This window comes from Rhipicephalus sanguineus, unplaced genomic scaffold (genome assembly GCF_013339695.2).
Source record: "Rhipicephalus sanguineus isolate Rsan-2018 unplaced genomic scaffold, BIME_Rsan_1.4 Seq562, whole genome shotgun sequence".
Classification (NCBI taxonomy): domain Eukaryota; kingdom Metazoa; phylum Arthropoda; class Arachnida; order Ixodida; family Ixodidae; genus Rhipicephalus; species Rhipicephalus sanguineus.
Window position 1 is genome coordinate 355196 of NW_023615517.1, and position 15831 is coordinate 371026.

General features: G+C 49.4%; 1 protein-coding gene across 1 annotated transcript in view; it reads left to right on the plus strand.

Moving 5' to 3' along the window:
- LOC119377749 (sphingomyelin phosphodiesterase-like) overlaps positions 1-15831 on the plus strand; it is a gene marked incomplete at its 3' end in the record, with an annotated part of 205134 nt that overhangs the window by 82408 nt on the left and 106895 nt on the right. Inside the window, 4 exon segments of the mRNA XM_049411645.1 lie at positions 8127-8202; positions 8205-8261; positions 8264-8286; positions 15202-15209. Coding sequence (XP_049267602.1) covers positions 8127-8202; positions 8205-8261; positions 8264-8286; positions 15202-15209 — 164 coding nt within the window.

Genomic DNA, 15831 nt, shown 5'->3' on the forward strand with positions numbered 1-15831 from the left:
ATTTTTCGGTGAAAACCGTCTGGTGCTCTTGTTCGTTAATACATTCATTAACACATTTTAACAAGTCCTCATGCGGCAAAGAATAATACAGGTCCTCAATATCCATACTAAAGGCCTTACAACAGCCGGGGTTCTCCTCTGAGAGGAACTGAACTAGCGCCTCAGAATTACGCATACGAAAAGGGTCTGAAAACTCAAAGACGTTAAGCAGTTCTGCAAATAACTAGATACAGCGACTTGCCAGGTGCCTTGCACGGAACCTCGTTCTTATGTGTTTTGGCTGAAAAAACAATTCTAAAGTAAGTGATTTGGCCTTCTTGACATTACAAGCTATTCTCTCAAGATTATGTCTTAACAAAAGGTCGACAGCACGTTGCCTAACTACCGATGGCTTAAGTTTTACCGTCCTAAAATTCTTTCCTATGGCTGTTAATGCTTTTTCTGAGAACAAACTGTCCGGCATAATTACAAAATACCCTTCCTTATCTGAAACTACTGGCCTGAGTTTCTGAGTCGATGGTCGTTCTAATACGGGGCCGCTCGCACTGCCAGCATCGCCGGGTCTGTGGTGTGAAGCGTAGCCGAAGGTGTGGCAGGTTTGTCAAAGCTGAGCTTAAGACATGTGGAGGAAGTCTCTCAGCGGTTGGGGCTCTCATAAAAGGCGGTTCTCTTGGACAAAGAGGAGATGGTGGCCGTTGACGGTACCGACAGCTTCTGGAGTTCTTCGCGGATTGCTGGAGCCCATGAGCTCTCGGAAGAAATTCATGTGGTCACCGAAAGTTCCCAAGTAGTTCGTATTAAGGTAGCGTTGGCTTGTTGTTCGTATGGTGGGGGCCGTTGCCATAGAGTGTGTTTAATGGTTACGGCCTCAGAAAGAGATTGTGACACTCTTGGGTGCACTGCGCACAAGTCCACCGAAAAGCTGCTCTTTCACCCCACGCAAAAGGTACCGCAACTTCTCTTCTGACATGGCGTCGTTCGAAAAGACGCATCTTGTCCTACACGTGCATTGCGACACCTTTCGTTCGGCATTTGTAAGCGGGACTGGAGATCTCGCTCAGCTCGCTGCCGACGATCAGGGCTGGCATAAGTATTGTAGCGAGAGAGAGAGAGAGACGTGAAGACGGCCGACGTGGCCGTGCCCAAATCTCGCCACATTATTCGAGAGACGACCGACCTTGCGACGGCGGCTGCATGCGTCGTAACCGCCAGGAGCGTGAGCTAGTCGTACTGCTCGCGCTTCGCGCTCTGGGCATGAGCTGCGCGAGAGGCGCGGCGCGTAAGTGGTAAAACGATGATGATGATTGTGAGGGATCATTGTGATGCAGCTACAGTATCAAGAAGCCGGCGTTTCAACTCTTCAATGATGTTATCCCATCACATATGCGCGCCATACATGACACTGAAATAGACGTGGAGCAGTTTCTCTCCATCGTCCCACTTGTTTTGCACGGCAACAAGCTCGTAGTGAACGTGCCAGTCTTACACATCCTGATGTGCTGCGCCGTGAAATGGATTTGGCGTTAGTGGATTGAGCAGAGTACAAGTGGCGTTGTGCCTTCCATGCCGGTTATGTTGGTGCCGGTTGGGATGATCGGAGCCGCCATGTTGCCTGGGAGCAGTCTAAACTCAGGGGCTTGCCCTCGATTCTTCTGCCGGCGAGGTGCACAGGCGTACGACGCGGTGCTTCACCTCTGGCTACCCGGAGGGGTATGGTGCATAGATTACCCAGCTCCTCCACCAGTTTGTCACACGCTAGGGCAGGAACAGTGGAACAGCAAGACACGGCATGGTTACACCGCCCGGTGGTCACTTGCCGGATCATAAAGTCGGAAATTTAGAGGCAGGTTAGGATACTGTACGATTAGATTCGAGTGTGTGCTGTGCTCGTAACCCAGATTCGATTGCTACAGAAAAAATGAAGGCCTTCAGGCGGGTCGCAATGCAGAACCCGAGTTTCTATGGCAACGCATCTTGCATTTCACGGAAAGGAAAGTAGGGAAGTCACCCGTGAAACCCTGCAGCCTGGTTCTTCTTGACAAGGCGTCAGTACCTAAAGGCGTTGCTGCCATATTGCAGAAAGGACCGAAGTTCAGCGTTCCTACCCAAGATGCCAACATACAAACTGCTCGCGCTAAACAGGAAACTGGCTTATAAAGCTGATGAAGATGGTGAAAGGTGCCTTTTAGACGGTGTTGACAGCATCGTGAGAACTGCACGGAAAAGGGACCTTCTACCAAAGGACAGCACGCAGCAAGTCTTCTCCTACTTTGAAAGGAATGACCTTCTACTGCTACAAGCAGACATAGAAGGTGGATTCGTGGTGATTTCAACGTCATCGCACAAAGAAAGGCCGTGCAAGCATTATCAAAGAACTCTGTACAGTGAGCCGCAAAGGCTGCAGAATGAAGAGTAAGGCGATAGCAATGTGCAACGAAATGCAGCTCTCCAGATTAGCTAATGCAATTAGCAAATGAAAGAAAGGAACTTTGGATGGGTTTTTCGCTCTTAAAACGCACAAGCTCGATATGCCGTTCAGGTGTGTCGTTAGTGAACCCGGTACATGGTTCCAGCAAGTTAGCCTTTTTTTACTTGACCCCTTGAACGCCCTTGATTTGCTTGATCCATTCCTAACAAGAATATCGACAGATGTCATTGCCTTTTTAAAAGAGCAGACAGAAATAGGATTTTATTTTCTATTGATGTCGAGGACTTATTTTACTCTGTACCGCATGCAGAGCTGTTTAAGTCTGTCAGAAAGCGCATTGAGTTTAATGGGACTATTGCCTTTTAATATTCTGCGGCGATTAGTGCTGAAAGGTTTATGTCCCTCCTCGAGTTCTACCGTCGGTCGACAGTTGTATCCTTTGATGCAGGCTTGTTTGCCAAAAGAACAGGATATGCATTGGATCCTGTGTTGCCCCAGTTCTGTGCAGTATTTTTTTGTCCTCTATTGACCGTCATTTAGAACCCACCATTGACAAAGGCACAGTCCTGCGAATTTTTAGATACGTTGATGATTTTTTGTAGCTTTATGAGCCGGTGTTAACTTGGCGTATGACAACACTGTGCAAAGCATTTTGTGCTGCTTTAGAGAGTTAGGAAAAGGTCTTAATTTTACACATGAGCTGCCGGCGAACAATCGTATGGAATTTTTAGACATTACCATCAAGTGTCTCGAAAGACAGGTGTGTTGGATGTATTTACCCAGAGCCAAGAAAGAGTTGTTGCCATATGGGCGCGCGCACTCAAAAAATATCAAGAGGGTTATCGGTTCTCTTGGCCTTGAATCCGCCCTGACTAAGTCCTGTGAACGCATAGTTGAGACAAGCTTTAGGGTCCAGATTCACAGACTGCAAAACGTGGGTTTCTCATCTCTGTTGTGTCTGCTGTAACAGACACATTGCTACAAAAAAACGGAAAGACTTGGCCTGAGCACCGGACACCGCAAGTAGTTCCCTATACGCACCGAATTGCGCATGGCCTGAAAAGGTTGCTGTCAGGTATGGCGTGCCTGTAGTATTCTCGGCACCAAGGAAGCTGAGTGGTTTATGCGCACGTATTGTACGAAAGAAGAAACCACAGTGTGATGCGAAGTGTGGCCAGATCGTTGTGGAATGTGCTGTGGGGTGGTATACGAGATACCACTGACATGTGGGGCGGTTTACATAGGCCAGACGCGGCGTTGTGCAAACACTAGAGCGTGGGAACATTTCAAATGGTTAGAAAAGGGGACAGGGTCGAATCTGGACCTTCACTGTAAACAGTGCAAATGTGAGCCGTTACTGAACGAAATGAGAATTTTGGGCAGATGTCATGAAAAATGGCACGTGAAATACTCGAGGCCTTTCACATTTCAAAGAAGGGCGAAGCGGGTTGCAGTGATAGCTCTGTGGCGTTGCGCAGAATGGAACAAGATTTCCTGCAATCTTTTTATAATCTCGACAACCAAAGAAGGAAGCGAAAATGACACACAGTAATTGCACGCCATGTTTTTGTGCTATGCCTGTTTTGTTGCATCGGTTGATGTGAAGGCGATTGTGTGATGACCATGGGAGATCATCAGTGTTATATTTGAGCCTCGATTTGGTGATTAAAGAGTTGGTAGTCTAGCCGTTTTCCTGTCTCCTTCACCATTTCCTGTGTTCGTCCGTTTCTGGCTGGATACACTTCCTTGATGCAATGCACCAACTAGCCCAACAACGAGTTCTGCTTGAATGTCAGACACGAACGAATGGCTAGCGCTCCTCGTCTTCTTCGCCTTTTCCGGCTTGTCATCGCTTGCTGGCTGAAAGCACCAGCTGGCAACACTTATTCTTAGGTTGGAACCAACTACAAATATGATCGAAATGGCAAAAAAAAACGCCAGGCCCGCGTGGAGTACGCAGCACAGTCACAGCGAAAGCTGGAACAGCGGCCTTTCTACTGCCCGTTGTAAACTCTCTTGGGGCAACTAATGCAAGCACAACAAGGTACTCATTACGCCATAAATCAACACATTTTTTGTGCAGGAGGGAAGCACTCATTGTGCCATTGTTCGTCGGTCTGTGGAGAATCGAGGTACCCGTTAAACATCTCCAACGCATTACGTGCACTTTGTTGATGCTGTGGTTGACGACGATGAATAAATATGGCGAAGCACTTTGTAATTGGTTGAGAGCATGTGAACGGTTTCAAAATAGAGCGTTAAGATTTATTTTTAATTTCTACCGTAGAACGCTGTCAGTAACAAGCCTAAGAACAAAGGCGCAATTTTCTTACATTGCACGAAAGAATGAACATCAACAGCATGAAATTATTTTTTCAGATATTCCCTGGCATTTACAAAACAGACGCAACAAAAGGTTTCACTCTAGACACGTCGCATTTGCGGACAAAGCACACCAAACACATTAAACCTTTGAAGCATAACACAAAATCGTTCAAGAATTATTTTTTGTACCCGCTGTTGACACATGGAACAAGTTACGGAATGACGTTGTACTGTGTAACAATGTTAAAGATTTCGAAAGTGCATTGTTGAATTAAACTACCGGTTCTGTTTTCTTCTTTTTTTTCTTTTTTTGCTGGTATCGAATGTTGAACTGACCTATGAAAATGTACTCACTTGCTCACCTGTGTTCTGCTGAGTTTTGCTGCAGTGTGCGCATTGAATGTGGCATTTATTTTGTCAAGATGTGAGATTTTCATGTACTTTTGTATTGACTTTTCAAATTCGTGTACTTGTGCCCAGTTGAGCAACTGCTGTTTTGGCATGTATGCTAACAGTATAAATTTATACAGTCGGCACAGGCGACTGTATAAGTGGGACCCGGAAAGCATCTTCCGCATGCCTCATAAACTAAAGAGAAAGATCACATGTATGATTCACTGGATTCATCTTGGTGTGGCCTTCACAAGACGTCACACGACGAAAGCTTCTTGTTTACCATGCACTCTTCTTTTTCTTCGGCCCTCATCATCTCGTAGACTAACATATGTTATCCAAAATCTATTGTCATCATTCTGTAAACCAAGGGCTACACGTGTTTTGAGAAAACAACTTATGTTTTCATTTTCGTTACTTAAAATGAACCTGCGCGCGCTGCTTTTCAACCTAATTGCTGATGTGACGCCTACTGTAATAAATCACATTTTAGAAGATAGCGCTGTGTCCGTGTGTTATTCTGTCCTGCATCTTGATCCTACAGTGCGCTAAAATAGTGAAATGAATTACCAACACGCCCAAGCCTACAATATGTCAAGAAGCTTTATTTTAAAAGGTTATACTGATCTGTGACGTCCCATATACGGACCACACAGTTGCTTGCCTGACAGATTCGATGTGTGCAACCCAAAGCATATTTTGCGTGAAGATAACTCCAAGTATTTGCGCACTACATACCATTGCGATTGTTTCATGTGCATAAAGAAGGGTGATGTGATTGCAGCTTATTTTTCCATTTGGGTCTGAAAATCACGGCGTTTGTCGTTTTTGTATTAATTTGCTGAACTGTTGCTGCTAACCATTCTTCGAGAGCTTTTAGAGCAGCGTTGCCTTTTTCTGAAGGGTAAAAGTTGAGGTGATGAAAAAAAAAAGGCTAGCGTTGTCAGCGTACATTACATATTGTGCATCATACATTAAATCAGACATTGCGTATTTTGCATCTCTGTAGATATTTAGTACGTCATTTATGTAAACTATAGAAAGAAATGGGCCGCGAATACAATATGTTTTAAAACGGAGCGGCAATTTTCAATTTAGACTTATTGATAGCGACGGTCTAGGTAAGAATTTACGAGGTTAGGACAAGGGCCGCGAATACCGTAAGTTCAAAGCTTTTCAAGTAATATGGAATGATGGATGCAATCAAATGCTTTTTAGTGCATCTGCTGACATGCCACAGCATCAAGCCATAGCGCTGGAAACACAGGGACCACGCAAGAAACAGGACGAGCGCACGTCCTGCCCTCTTCCATGGTCCCTACGTTTTCAGGATTCATCGCATGTTCACTCGACACAGGACCCCTATCAGCACTCTCTCACACCCACCGCGATTGCAGTTATTCAAGAACACTCTTGCTGTACGAGAACATTATACCACCAAGAATGTCCTCTGGGTCCTGCCTAGAACGCCATTTAGGCTTAAGAAGCCTGGGATTACGAAGTCCCCTGTACCACCTATTGGACTAAAGCAACTTACCCTCCGTCACATTTACTCAATGTACGGCGGTACGGCAACGTATACACAGATGGGTCTATGACGTCATATATTTCCTCCACAACCTTTGCCATTCCGCAGATGATCATCGCTCAACGCTTCAAATTAGACCACAAGACCTCATCAACAGCCGCGGAACTGCTGTTGTCCGGGCCTGTCCGTAGATGAAAATATTCTGTAATGCCAAACTTGCTCTTCAAACCATCGCTTGCGTGATGAGACCATGCGCGTACTATACTTTATCTATAAAAATCTCAGAGCCTCTCCACATTCACAAACACGGTCACAATGTCACATTTGAGTGAATACCTGCTCACTGTGGCGTTATGGGACATAATGAGGCTGACGCTGCAGCTAAAACAGCTTTAAACAATGCCCCGGAAGCGCGAATTGAGTTTTCATGAACATACACTAACAACTTGCATCAGCGCACCAACGACGTCACAGGCGACTATATAAATGGGACCCGGAAATGAGCCACGCATGCCTCATAATCTAAAGAGAAACATTACATGTATGATTCACTAGATTCATCTTCGTGTGGCCTTCACAAGGCGTTATGCCCGCATGATCGGTTGCAATGACACATTTCCCGATTGTGGTCGCTGTCAATTATCAGAAACACTTGAAGCACATTTTTGCGCCTGTTCAGTGTACGCGCGGGAACATCAGCAACCGATTTCCTCGATTTCACGGTTTCATAGTTGACCGTTAACCGATAAGGTTGTCTTAGGTCTTCGGCATGACGCCATCAGCGCAACTAGGGTTATAGGAGTTGTCATTGCCTTCCTACAAGCCATTTGACTGGGTCATACTGGAATAATAGCAGCGCAAGCTACCGGAGCACAGAAGCGCAACACAAACAAGAGCACTGTCCCGTTAGTTGCGCTGCTGTTATTCCAGAATGAACCTATATCAACTAGACCGCCTTTCAACCCTTCAGCATTGACTGGATGCACGCCTTCAGATTTGTCCAAACGTGACAATACTATATGCACACCTCCCTATCTTACCAACGTCATTCACTACTCTCTTGCTTCCCTGTCTCGTTTCCCAGTGCACAGTGGCAGGCCAAAGCAAACTATAGCTCAGACCGACCTGTTTGCATTTCTGTAAACAAATTTCTCTCAATATGCACTCGACATTTTAGCTGGATCTTTTCCTAATGAACGCACATGTACCTATATAAACGAAATCGTCCCGTTGACAACGTCCAGTACGAGGGTTCGTGATATATACAAGAAAAAAGTTGTGCAAACAGTGTCATGTCTGCTTTCCACAAAAGGAATGAATCGGTTAGTTAAGAATGCTAGACCTGAGCTTTTGCAAACACGTGACGTATAACAACGCCATTGCCGAGAGTTACTTATCTGAGTGACTGTCGCGTATGCAATAGCATCTCAACCTCATACTCATTGCACGCAGATTGACTATGTCATCTGGACGGGTGACATGGTGGCACACGACATATGGAACACGTCACGATTGTGCAACCTGGGCATATGGAATACACAGTGAAGGCCATCGAGAAATACCTGCCAGGTGTTCCAGTCTACCCAGCACTGGCAATCACGAAGGACAGCCTGTGACAGGTGAGAAAATGAAAGATAAGGACTAATTTAGAGGAGAAGGTTGACAGGGCTTATGTGGGGTGAGTCTTCAACAGGAAACCGGACCAATAAATAGGCCACAAACTTCAAGCTGTTCAATTCGAAAATATAATTTTCTTCTGAACTTCCCGAATGAGACATTAAAGTAGCTAATTCAATACTACCTTCTTCTTGAAAATGCTATATAAAAGGTACCCGTGAGTTTTATCATTATCGTCCTGTCTGCTTGTACTCTGGTGTCTCGTCCTAAGCGCAGTTTAAGTTTTCATAACATAAATGCTGTAAACAAGCAAAAAATATTTCGTGTATAAGCCAATACAAACGCTCGTGCAGCAGTCCCAGAAAATTTGATAAAAATCAATAACTTTTAAAATACTAGTCCAAGCGATCCAACTGGAACGAAAAGAAACGTTGAATTAGTTTTGGTTTGTACACCTGTAGACTTGCACATTGTATATTGCTTGGCCCAGCATTTCTCAAGCTATCCAAAAATGCGTCAGAATGTTCGTGTAAAGACATTTATTGGCAAGCCTAACGAACAGGCGGTAGATCGGAAAAGGACACAGGGAAAAGATGCTCGATGCCTATCTCGTGATGATGACCGTTGAGCCCGTGATGTCATTGTCTTCATTCCTTCATTATAATTGCTACCGTCAAAAAAGATGAAGCCATCCTGGCGATCTAGCACGTGGGAACAAGTCGGTCGAAGTACGCCTTCAAGCGGTCTACTTGACACTGTCATGCCCACGCCGACGACGTTCGCCGAGCGGCGCAAGCGGTTAAATGGTGTAATTGACGCGTGAAGTGCGCTTGACCACGCAGTATTGACCATGGCAACTTGAAAGTAGTTTGGTAGACAAACCAGGTGTGGATGATGGTACATGAAGCCACACAAGTGTTCCAGGTGCGAGCTTTTGCGGCAGTAGGGTGGTCTTCATCGCGGGCCTCTTTCTGACGTTGTTGGTCGGTCGCCGTAAACTGCTTGTCTAGTTGGCGGCATTCTTTAGCGTGACGGGCAGCTTCCGACATGGCCGTGCACTCGAAGCATCTGGTGCGCATGGCAACAAATTGCCGATAGTGTGTGAGGTACAGTAGGAAGGAGGGGAAAACCGGTTGTGACTTGCGTAGCGGTGTTATACGCGTAGGTCACAAATGGAAGAACCAGGTCCCAGTTTGTTTGATCAGATGCAACATGCGTCGCGAGCATGTCGCCCAGCGTCCCATTAAACGGCTCAGTAAGACCGCTCGTCTGAGCGTGGTAGGCAGTGCTCGTCCGGTGTACAATATGGCATTGACGGAGATGTGCTTGAATTACATCGGAGAGAAATACATGGCGACGGCACTGAGAAGTTTGCGACGAGTACTGTGACGGAGGACAAAACGATTGAGGATGAAATATGCGATATTCTTAGCTGTCGCCGCGTAAAGAACGGCGGTTTAGGCTATCGTGTCAGGTGGTCCACAGCAACGATAGCCCATCGGTTGCCTACCGTGGTCCATAGCAATGGTCCATAACGGTCAATTTTGTCGCGGTCGAATGGGTGGTCTCGGCACGGAAGCGGCCGTAGTGAACCTGTTGCAGGATGCGGTGGTTTTTCCCGTCGCGGTGACAATTATGACAGGCGCGAATGAACTGACGAACAGAGGTCAACATTCCGCGCCAGTAATACTTTTTCCGTATGCGTTCATAAACCTTGCAGACACCGACGTGAGCACATTGCGGGTCGGAGTGAAAGGACGCGCCGATTGTAGTGATTGCACGCGCAGTGGCTCCTCGTTATTCGGGAAACAACGAGGAGCTACTTCCTACCATCTGGTGAGTATGTGCGCCGGTTGAGAGGCCATCTCTAATGCTGAAGTGCGAAGCCTGGAGTCGCAGTGCTCGAGTGGTCGTAAGTATGGGTGCCTCAGATAAAACGTCAAGCAAATTTGCACATGGATCGCTCCGCTGTGCAAGTGAGACGGTGTCGACGTCAAGAGCTGACACCGTGTGATCTATTGGGGATATGGATGCAGTGTTAGTGGATAGTGATGTCCGCGACAATGCATTAGCGTCAGCATACTTGCGGCCGGAACGGTAAACAACGCGGATTTAATACTCTTCAATCCGAAGAGCCCAACGGGCAAGGCGACCTGCGGATCCTTCAGCGAAGACAGCCAACATAATGCATGGTGGTTCGTAACTACGCCAAGCTTGCGACCATATAGGTATAGAGGGAACCTGACAAGCGCCCAAACTGTGGCCAATCATTCTTTTTCGGTAACGCTGCAGTTTGACTCAGCCATTGTGAGCGTTCTGCTGGAGTATGCGACGACGAACTGACGGAAACCAGGCTGTCGTTGTGCGATAACCTCACCGGGGCCGACACCGCTGGCGCCTGTGTCTGCTGAAGATAATTCCTTTCGCGCGAATGGTCGCCGGGTATCTGGCCGTCACCTGCTTTCCCACAAGAAAGGTGGGGTGATTAGGACATCTGCGGGATGTTTCTGTGAACGGGATAATGGCCAGGTTCGTACTGCCCCTTGCTGACCCGGACGGCACCGCTAACAAGAACGAGAGAGGGAGAGAGAATGACCGGCGCGGGCGGACTCGGCGGCCGAATAGACACGAAAGCCATTTCGAACAACGAAGAACGAAAGATCCTCATCTCCCTAACCCAGTTGTAAATATGTAAAATAATCTACTTGTATCATTTAGAAACCTTGGCATCATCGAATTGCTGAAAACAATCTTTCTCTAACAATTTTCGGTGCCGAAACCCGGTATCCTCAGCTGTTACAAGAACTTCAGCGACAACCGATACAACTGGACTGAACAAAGATGGAGCGTCTCCGAACAAAGAGGGCGGTGTCAAGCTGGGGAAGCTGAGCGAGGAGTCATTCTACTGAAGACCAGAGATGACTTGGAGTTAGACGACTGCATCGCGACAGGGAGAGATGAAGTGGAGGCCATCGCCAAAGAACTGAAGTAGCAAGATGCGCTCATCGAGCCTCACGTTAACGACGACGACCTTCGCCGAGGAGTATGCTGGCGTGCGGAAATACCAAGCGCTCACCACACGCATGCGAACCCGACTTGGACCCTTACAGTGAAAGAGCATGCCCGGTGGAGGTACGGATATAGAAGCATAACGGCCATATTGTTCACCGGCAACACAGGGCTCATCAAGCTTCCAGAACTGGAACTCCAAAAGTTCAGCGGCGACCGACTCTAAGATACCCCCAATGAAAACGGCGCCCTTTCAGACACCGAGCGCTTTCTGTGCAACAGTGCGGCACCGACGGGCGGGGCGGCAGCAGCGGTGAGCGACATCCACTGGTCTGAACATAATTACGAGTCTGCCATACAGACATCGAAGGAGCACAACAGGCCGACACGACATACCACTGCAGGAACACCTAACTCAGACCTTGAGGGTGCAGACAGTTGAAACATTTGAGAGACGATGAGCACGTGGGAAGAATTATTCACTCTGAGCTTCGCTGACGTGCGCTACGAGGCACGCCTTCCTTGGAAGCCTTTGGACTGGCCTTAGCACGTTCATGACCACGCCTATTCCTATTGTTAGTATGCTAACGATGACTTTAAGTTCAAATTATGGCGCTCTCTTAGCGCTTCTGCACAGTTAACGCCATCCAAAGGGTAAACGAGCGTGTTTTATCAGTTTCGCTTGTGAGTTCCGGTTTTTCGCTGCGGGCACATTTTTAAGGCTCGTTCGCAGTCGGGTAGGTGGGCGCTCGTTATTTCAGACATGGCAACGACGTCGCCCGCGGGTGCTTCCCGGAAACGGCCGAATTTCGACGGATTCCGATTAGTCTGAATGGGAACCTCTGGATGATGATAGCAGTACAGACAGGAAAGACGACTTCGTTTCGTCAGACTTCAGTACTCACGGCGAAAGTTCGTCAAACCGTCCCGGAACGTCATCAGGTATCCGCCGCAGTGTGCCGTCCTCTCCTCAGGCCATTTTATCGCTTCCGTGCGTCGATGTAAACGTATTCGGCGCGTACTGAAGGTCGCAGCTCTTGTCTGCGAGGTGCCAACATTGTTCGGGCGGGAGCATTTGCCGCCGGTTGCAGAAAGGGCGGAGTTGTCTCCGCGAAGACGGCACGGTGTGGAACTAGCGCTCCGGAGTAGCGCGCGGCGGCTTCTTCCTGTTGTTTTTTCACCGCGTGAGTCGTCAGAGAGATATGCAACCACACAAATAAGTATGCATGGATGCATATTTTCGAAAAGCCCCTAATTTCCAGGGGCTGGTCGACGACGCATGGGTGACAAGGAGCGGCGACGGCGTGATGGTGAGCGTCGAGGCGTAGGTTGCGGATAGTCATGTCAAGCCGTGCTTGATTGAGGATCCGAACTTTTATAACGAATAAATCACATGTCGGAGCACGGGGGCCAACGTGCTGCCGCAGTGGGACTGCTGGCGCTGAGCAAAAGGCCGGAGAGCAAGATGACGAGCCACTTCCTGAAGCACGAAGTCTTTATGCGTGCGAGACGGTAATTCTGGTCAGGCATGATGTCCAGCGCATGTGACTTGGATCGTCTCAGATGAACGTCGCCTGAGAGCTCGTTGGGCCTTCAATTCGTCATAGTTATGGCACAGAGTTACGGACCCAGTGCTAGAGGACTTCGCGAGCAATCTAGAAATCATCGTCGTCGACACCCTTCGTAATATGCTGTATCTTGGTACTTTCGCTCATTGACGCATCTACGCGCATAGAGGCGGTCGCATACAGACGACGAGCATAGAGGCGCACCCGGTGGTCGAAATTTCCGAAGCCCTCCCTACGCCGTGTCTAATAATCATATCACAGTTTAGGGACGTTAACCCTCGACAATTATTATTATGAGGCACCGACGCGCTGCAGAGATTGATTATGTCCTTGATATCGGCTGCAAAAGGTTTGTGGGATGCCGTGTCGATGGAAGGACGCGTCCCAACAGAAAACGTAACAACTGTTTATTAACGAGGTAGCAGCAGCGGGGCGAGCATACCTACGCTGCGCCCGGTCGGGTAGCGAAGGAATGATCTGTACCGAGCTTGGAAGCTTGGTTTTATAGCCACCGTCGTTGACGTAAGCCTCCAATGACGCTGCGGTGGCGCTGTCCCTTATCTAAGGCGTGGTGCAGCATGCAGCCGTGTCACGCCCTCCTTGATAGTGACGAGGCGGAGGCTGCGCTGGTTTGTGCGCACTGTGTCGCCACATCACCCCCGCGGAGTGCAGAGCCCTCAGGGTCTGTAGAAATCTGGGAGGCGTACCAGACGTCCAGAGCGTGTCGTGACCGGAGCGGGCTGCGACGTCGGCGGCTGTGGATAGATGCCTGTGGTTGGGATGGCGCTGTCCGGTTCGTTCGAAGCGATGTATGCGGGCTTGAGCCGGTCAATCGAGACGCGGACGTCGTTTCCGTTCAGGCGCAGGGTAAAGCTCTTGTTGTCGCGATGGACGACCAGGTAGGGTCCACTGTAGGGTGGCAGGAAAGGCCTGCGGACGGTGTCGTCGCGGAGGAAAGCGTGCGTGCTCGAAGCTAGCTCCTTGAACACGAAAGGTGTAGGCTTGCAGTGGTGGGCTGCAGGTGACGGGCGTAAGGCGGCGATGGTGCGTCGGAGTCGGGCGACGAAGTCGGCGGGGTCTGACGTCGTAGTGCTCGATGGCAGTGCGGCGAGGAATTCATCTGGGAGACGGAGTGGTTCCCCGTAGACGAGCTCTGCTGGTGTAGCGTGCATGGCCGGCTTGAAGGTGGCGCGAAGACCGAGGATGACGGCTGGGATGGCCTCGAGCCAGGTTGAGTCCGGGTGGCACATAATGGCTGCTTTGAACTGTCGGTGGAAACGCTCGATCATTCCGTTGGCACAGGGGTGGTAACTGGTGGTCCTCAAGCGTTCGAAACCGATGGTCAGTCCGAGGAGCCTGAAAAGGTGCGACTCGAACTGTCGTCCTTGGTCGGTGGTTACGCGGCGGGGGGCGCCGAAACGAGCAATCCAGCCGGTGAAGAAGGCAGAGGCGACATCTTCCGCGGTGATTCCTTCGAGGGGCCATGCCTCGGGCCATCGAGTGTAACGATCGATGGTGGGGAGGCAGTAGCGATAGGGTCCAGCAGGGGGAAAGGGTCCTATGATGTTGAGGGGACGTGCTCAAACCGACCGGAGGGCTGAGGGAATGTTCCGAGTGGTGACTGACGTGCCTGGTGACTTTAGCGCGTTGGCATTGAATGCAGGAGCGCGCCCAGGTGCGACACTCCCGCTGCATGGAGGGCCAGACATAGCGGTCAGCCACGACGCGTGTAGACGCGCGTATGCCTGGATGGCTGAGGTTGTGGAGCTGGTTGAAAGGCCGACGGCGATGGGACAGGGGCACATAGGGCCTGCTTCGTCCGGTCGACATGTCTGCAACAGATTGTGGTTGTCGACCCTGGAATGGGGACTTGTTGCAGCTGTAGTGAGGACCTGCCCTTGAGAAGTTCCTGCAGTTCGGCGTCCGTAGTCTGAGCCTCGGCGAGGACGTCCGCTGTTATGTGCGCGGAACTGATGGCTGCTACACGTGAAAGCGCGTCGGCGACCACATTGTCTTTCCCGCTGACATGTTGGATGTCGGTGGTGAACTGTGCAATGAACGAGAGTTGGTTCTGCTGTACAGGAGGGAGTGTGTCGCGACGTTGAGAGAACGCGAAGGTGAGAGGCTTGTGGTCGGTATAGATGGTGCAGTTCTGTGCTTCGAGAATATGGCGAAAGTGTTGCACTGCTTCGTATATCGCCAGAAGTTCTCTGTAGTCAGTGGAACTGGCGGTTGAAGGGGTCGTTTTCTGAGCTGCGAGTTTCTTGGAGAAGAACGCCAAGGGATGCCAGGTGTTGACCACGCGTTGCATGAGGGCGGCGCCGATGGCGAAGCTAGATGCGTCCGTAAAGAGTCCCAAGGGAGCGTCTGGCACGGGATGGGTGAGGAGCGTGGCGGTGCAGAGGGCGGCTTTGCATTCTTCGAAAGTTTTCGTTAACGTCGGTGTCCACGTAACGGGTTGGTTTCCTCGTAGCCCAGCCAAAGCATCATGGAGGGAAGCCTGGTAGTCGGCTGCGTGTGGCACGAAACGCCTGTAAAAGTTCAGCATGCCGAGGAAACGGCGAAGATCTTTAGCGGTGGTGGGTTGAGGGTAACTTTGCAGGTCCGAGATGCGTTCTAGAAAAGGCCGAGTTCCCTCAGATGAAACTTCGTGGCCGAGGAAGTTTACGACGGAAGCGCTAGCGTACTTTTTTCGGTATTGACGAGTAGACCGTGGTCATCGAGGCGTTGGAACAGCAGACGAAGGTGGCTGTGGTGCTCTTCGGCGTCCCGGCAGAATACCAGTATGTCGTCAAGGTAAACGAAGCAGAAGTCGAGGCCGCGGACGACTTCGTAGATGAAGCGCTGATAGGTTTGTCCAGCGTTCCTCAGGCCGAAGCTCATGAAGGGAAACTCGAACAAGCCAAAGGGAGTGAAGATTGCGGTTTTCGGGACGTCATCCGGATTAACGAGTATCTTTGTGT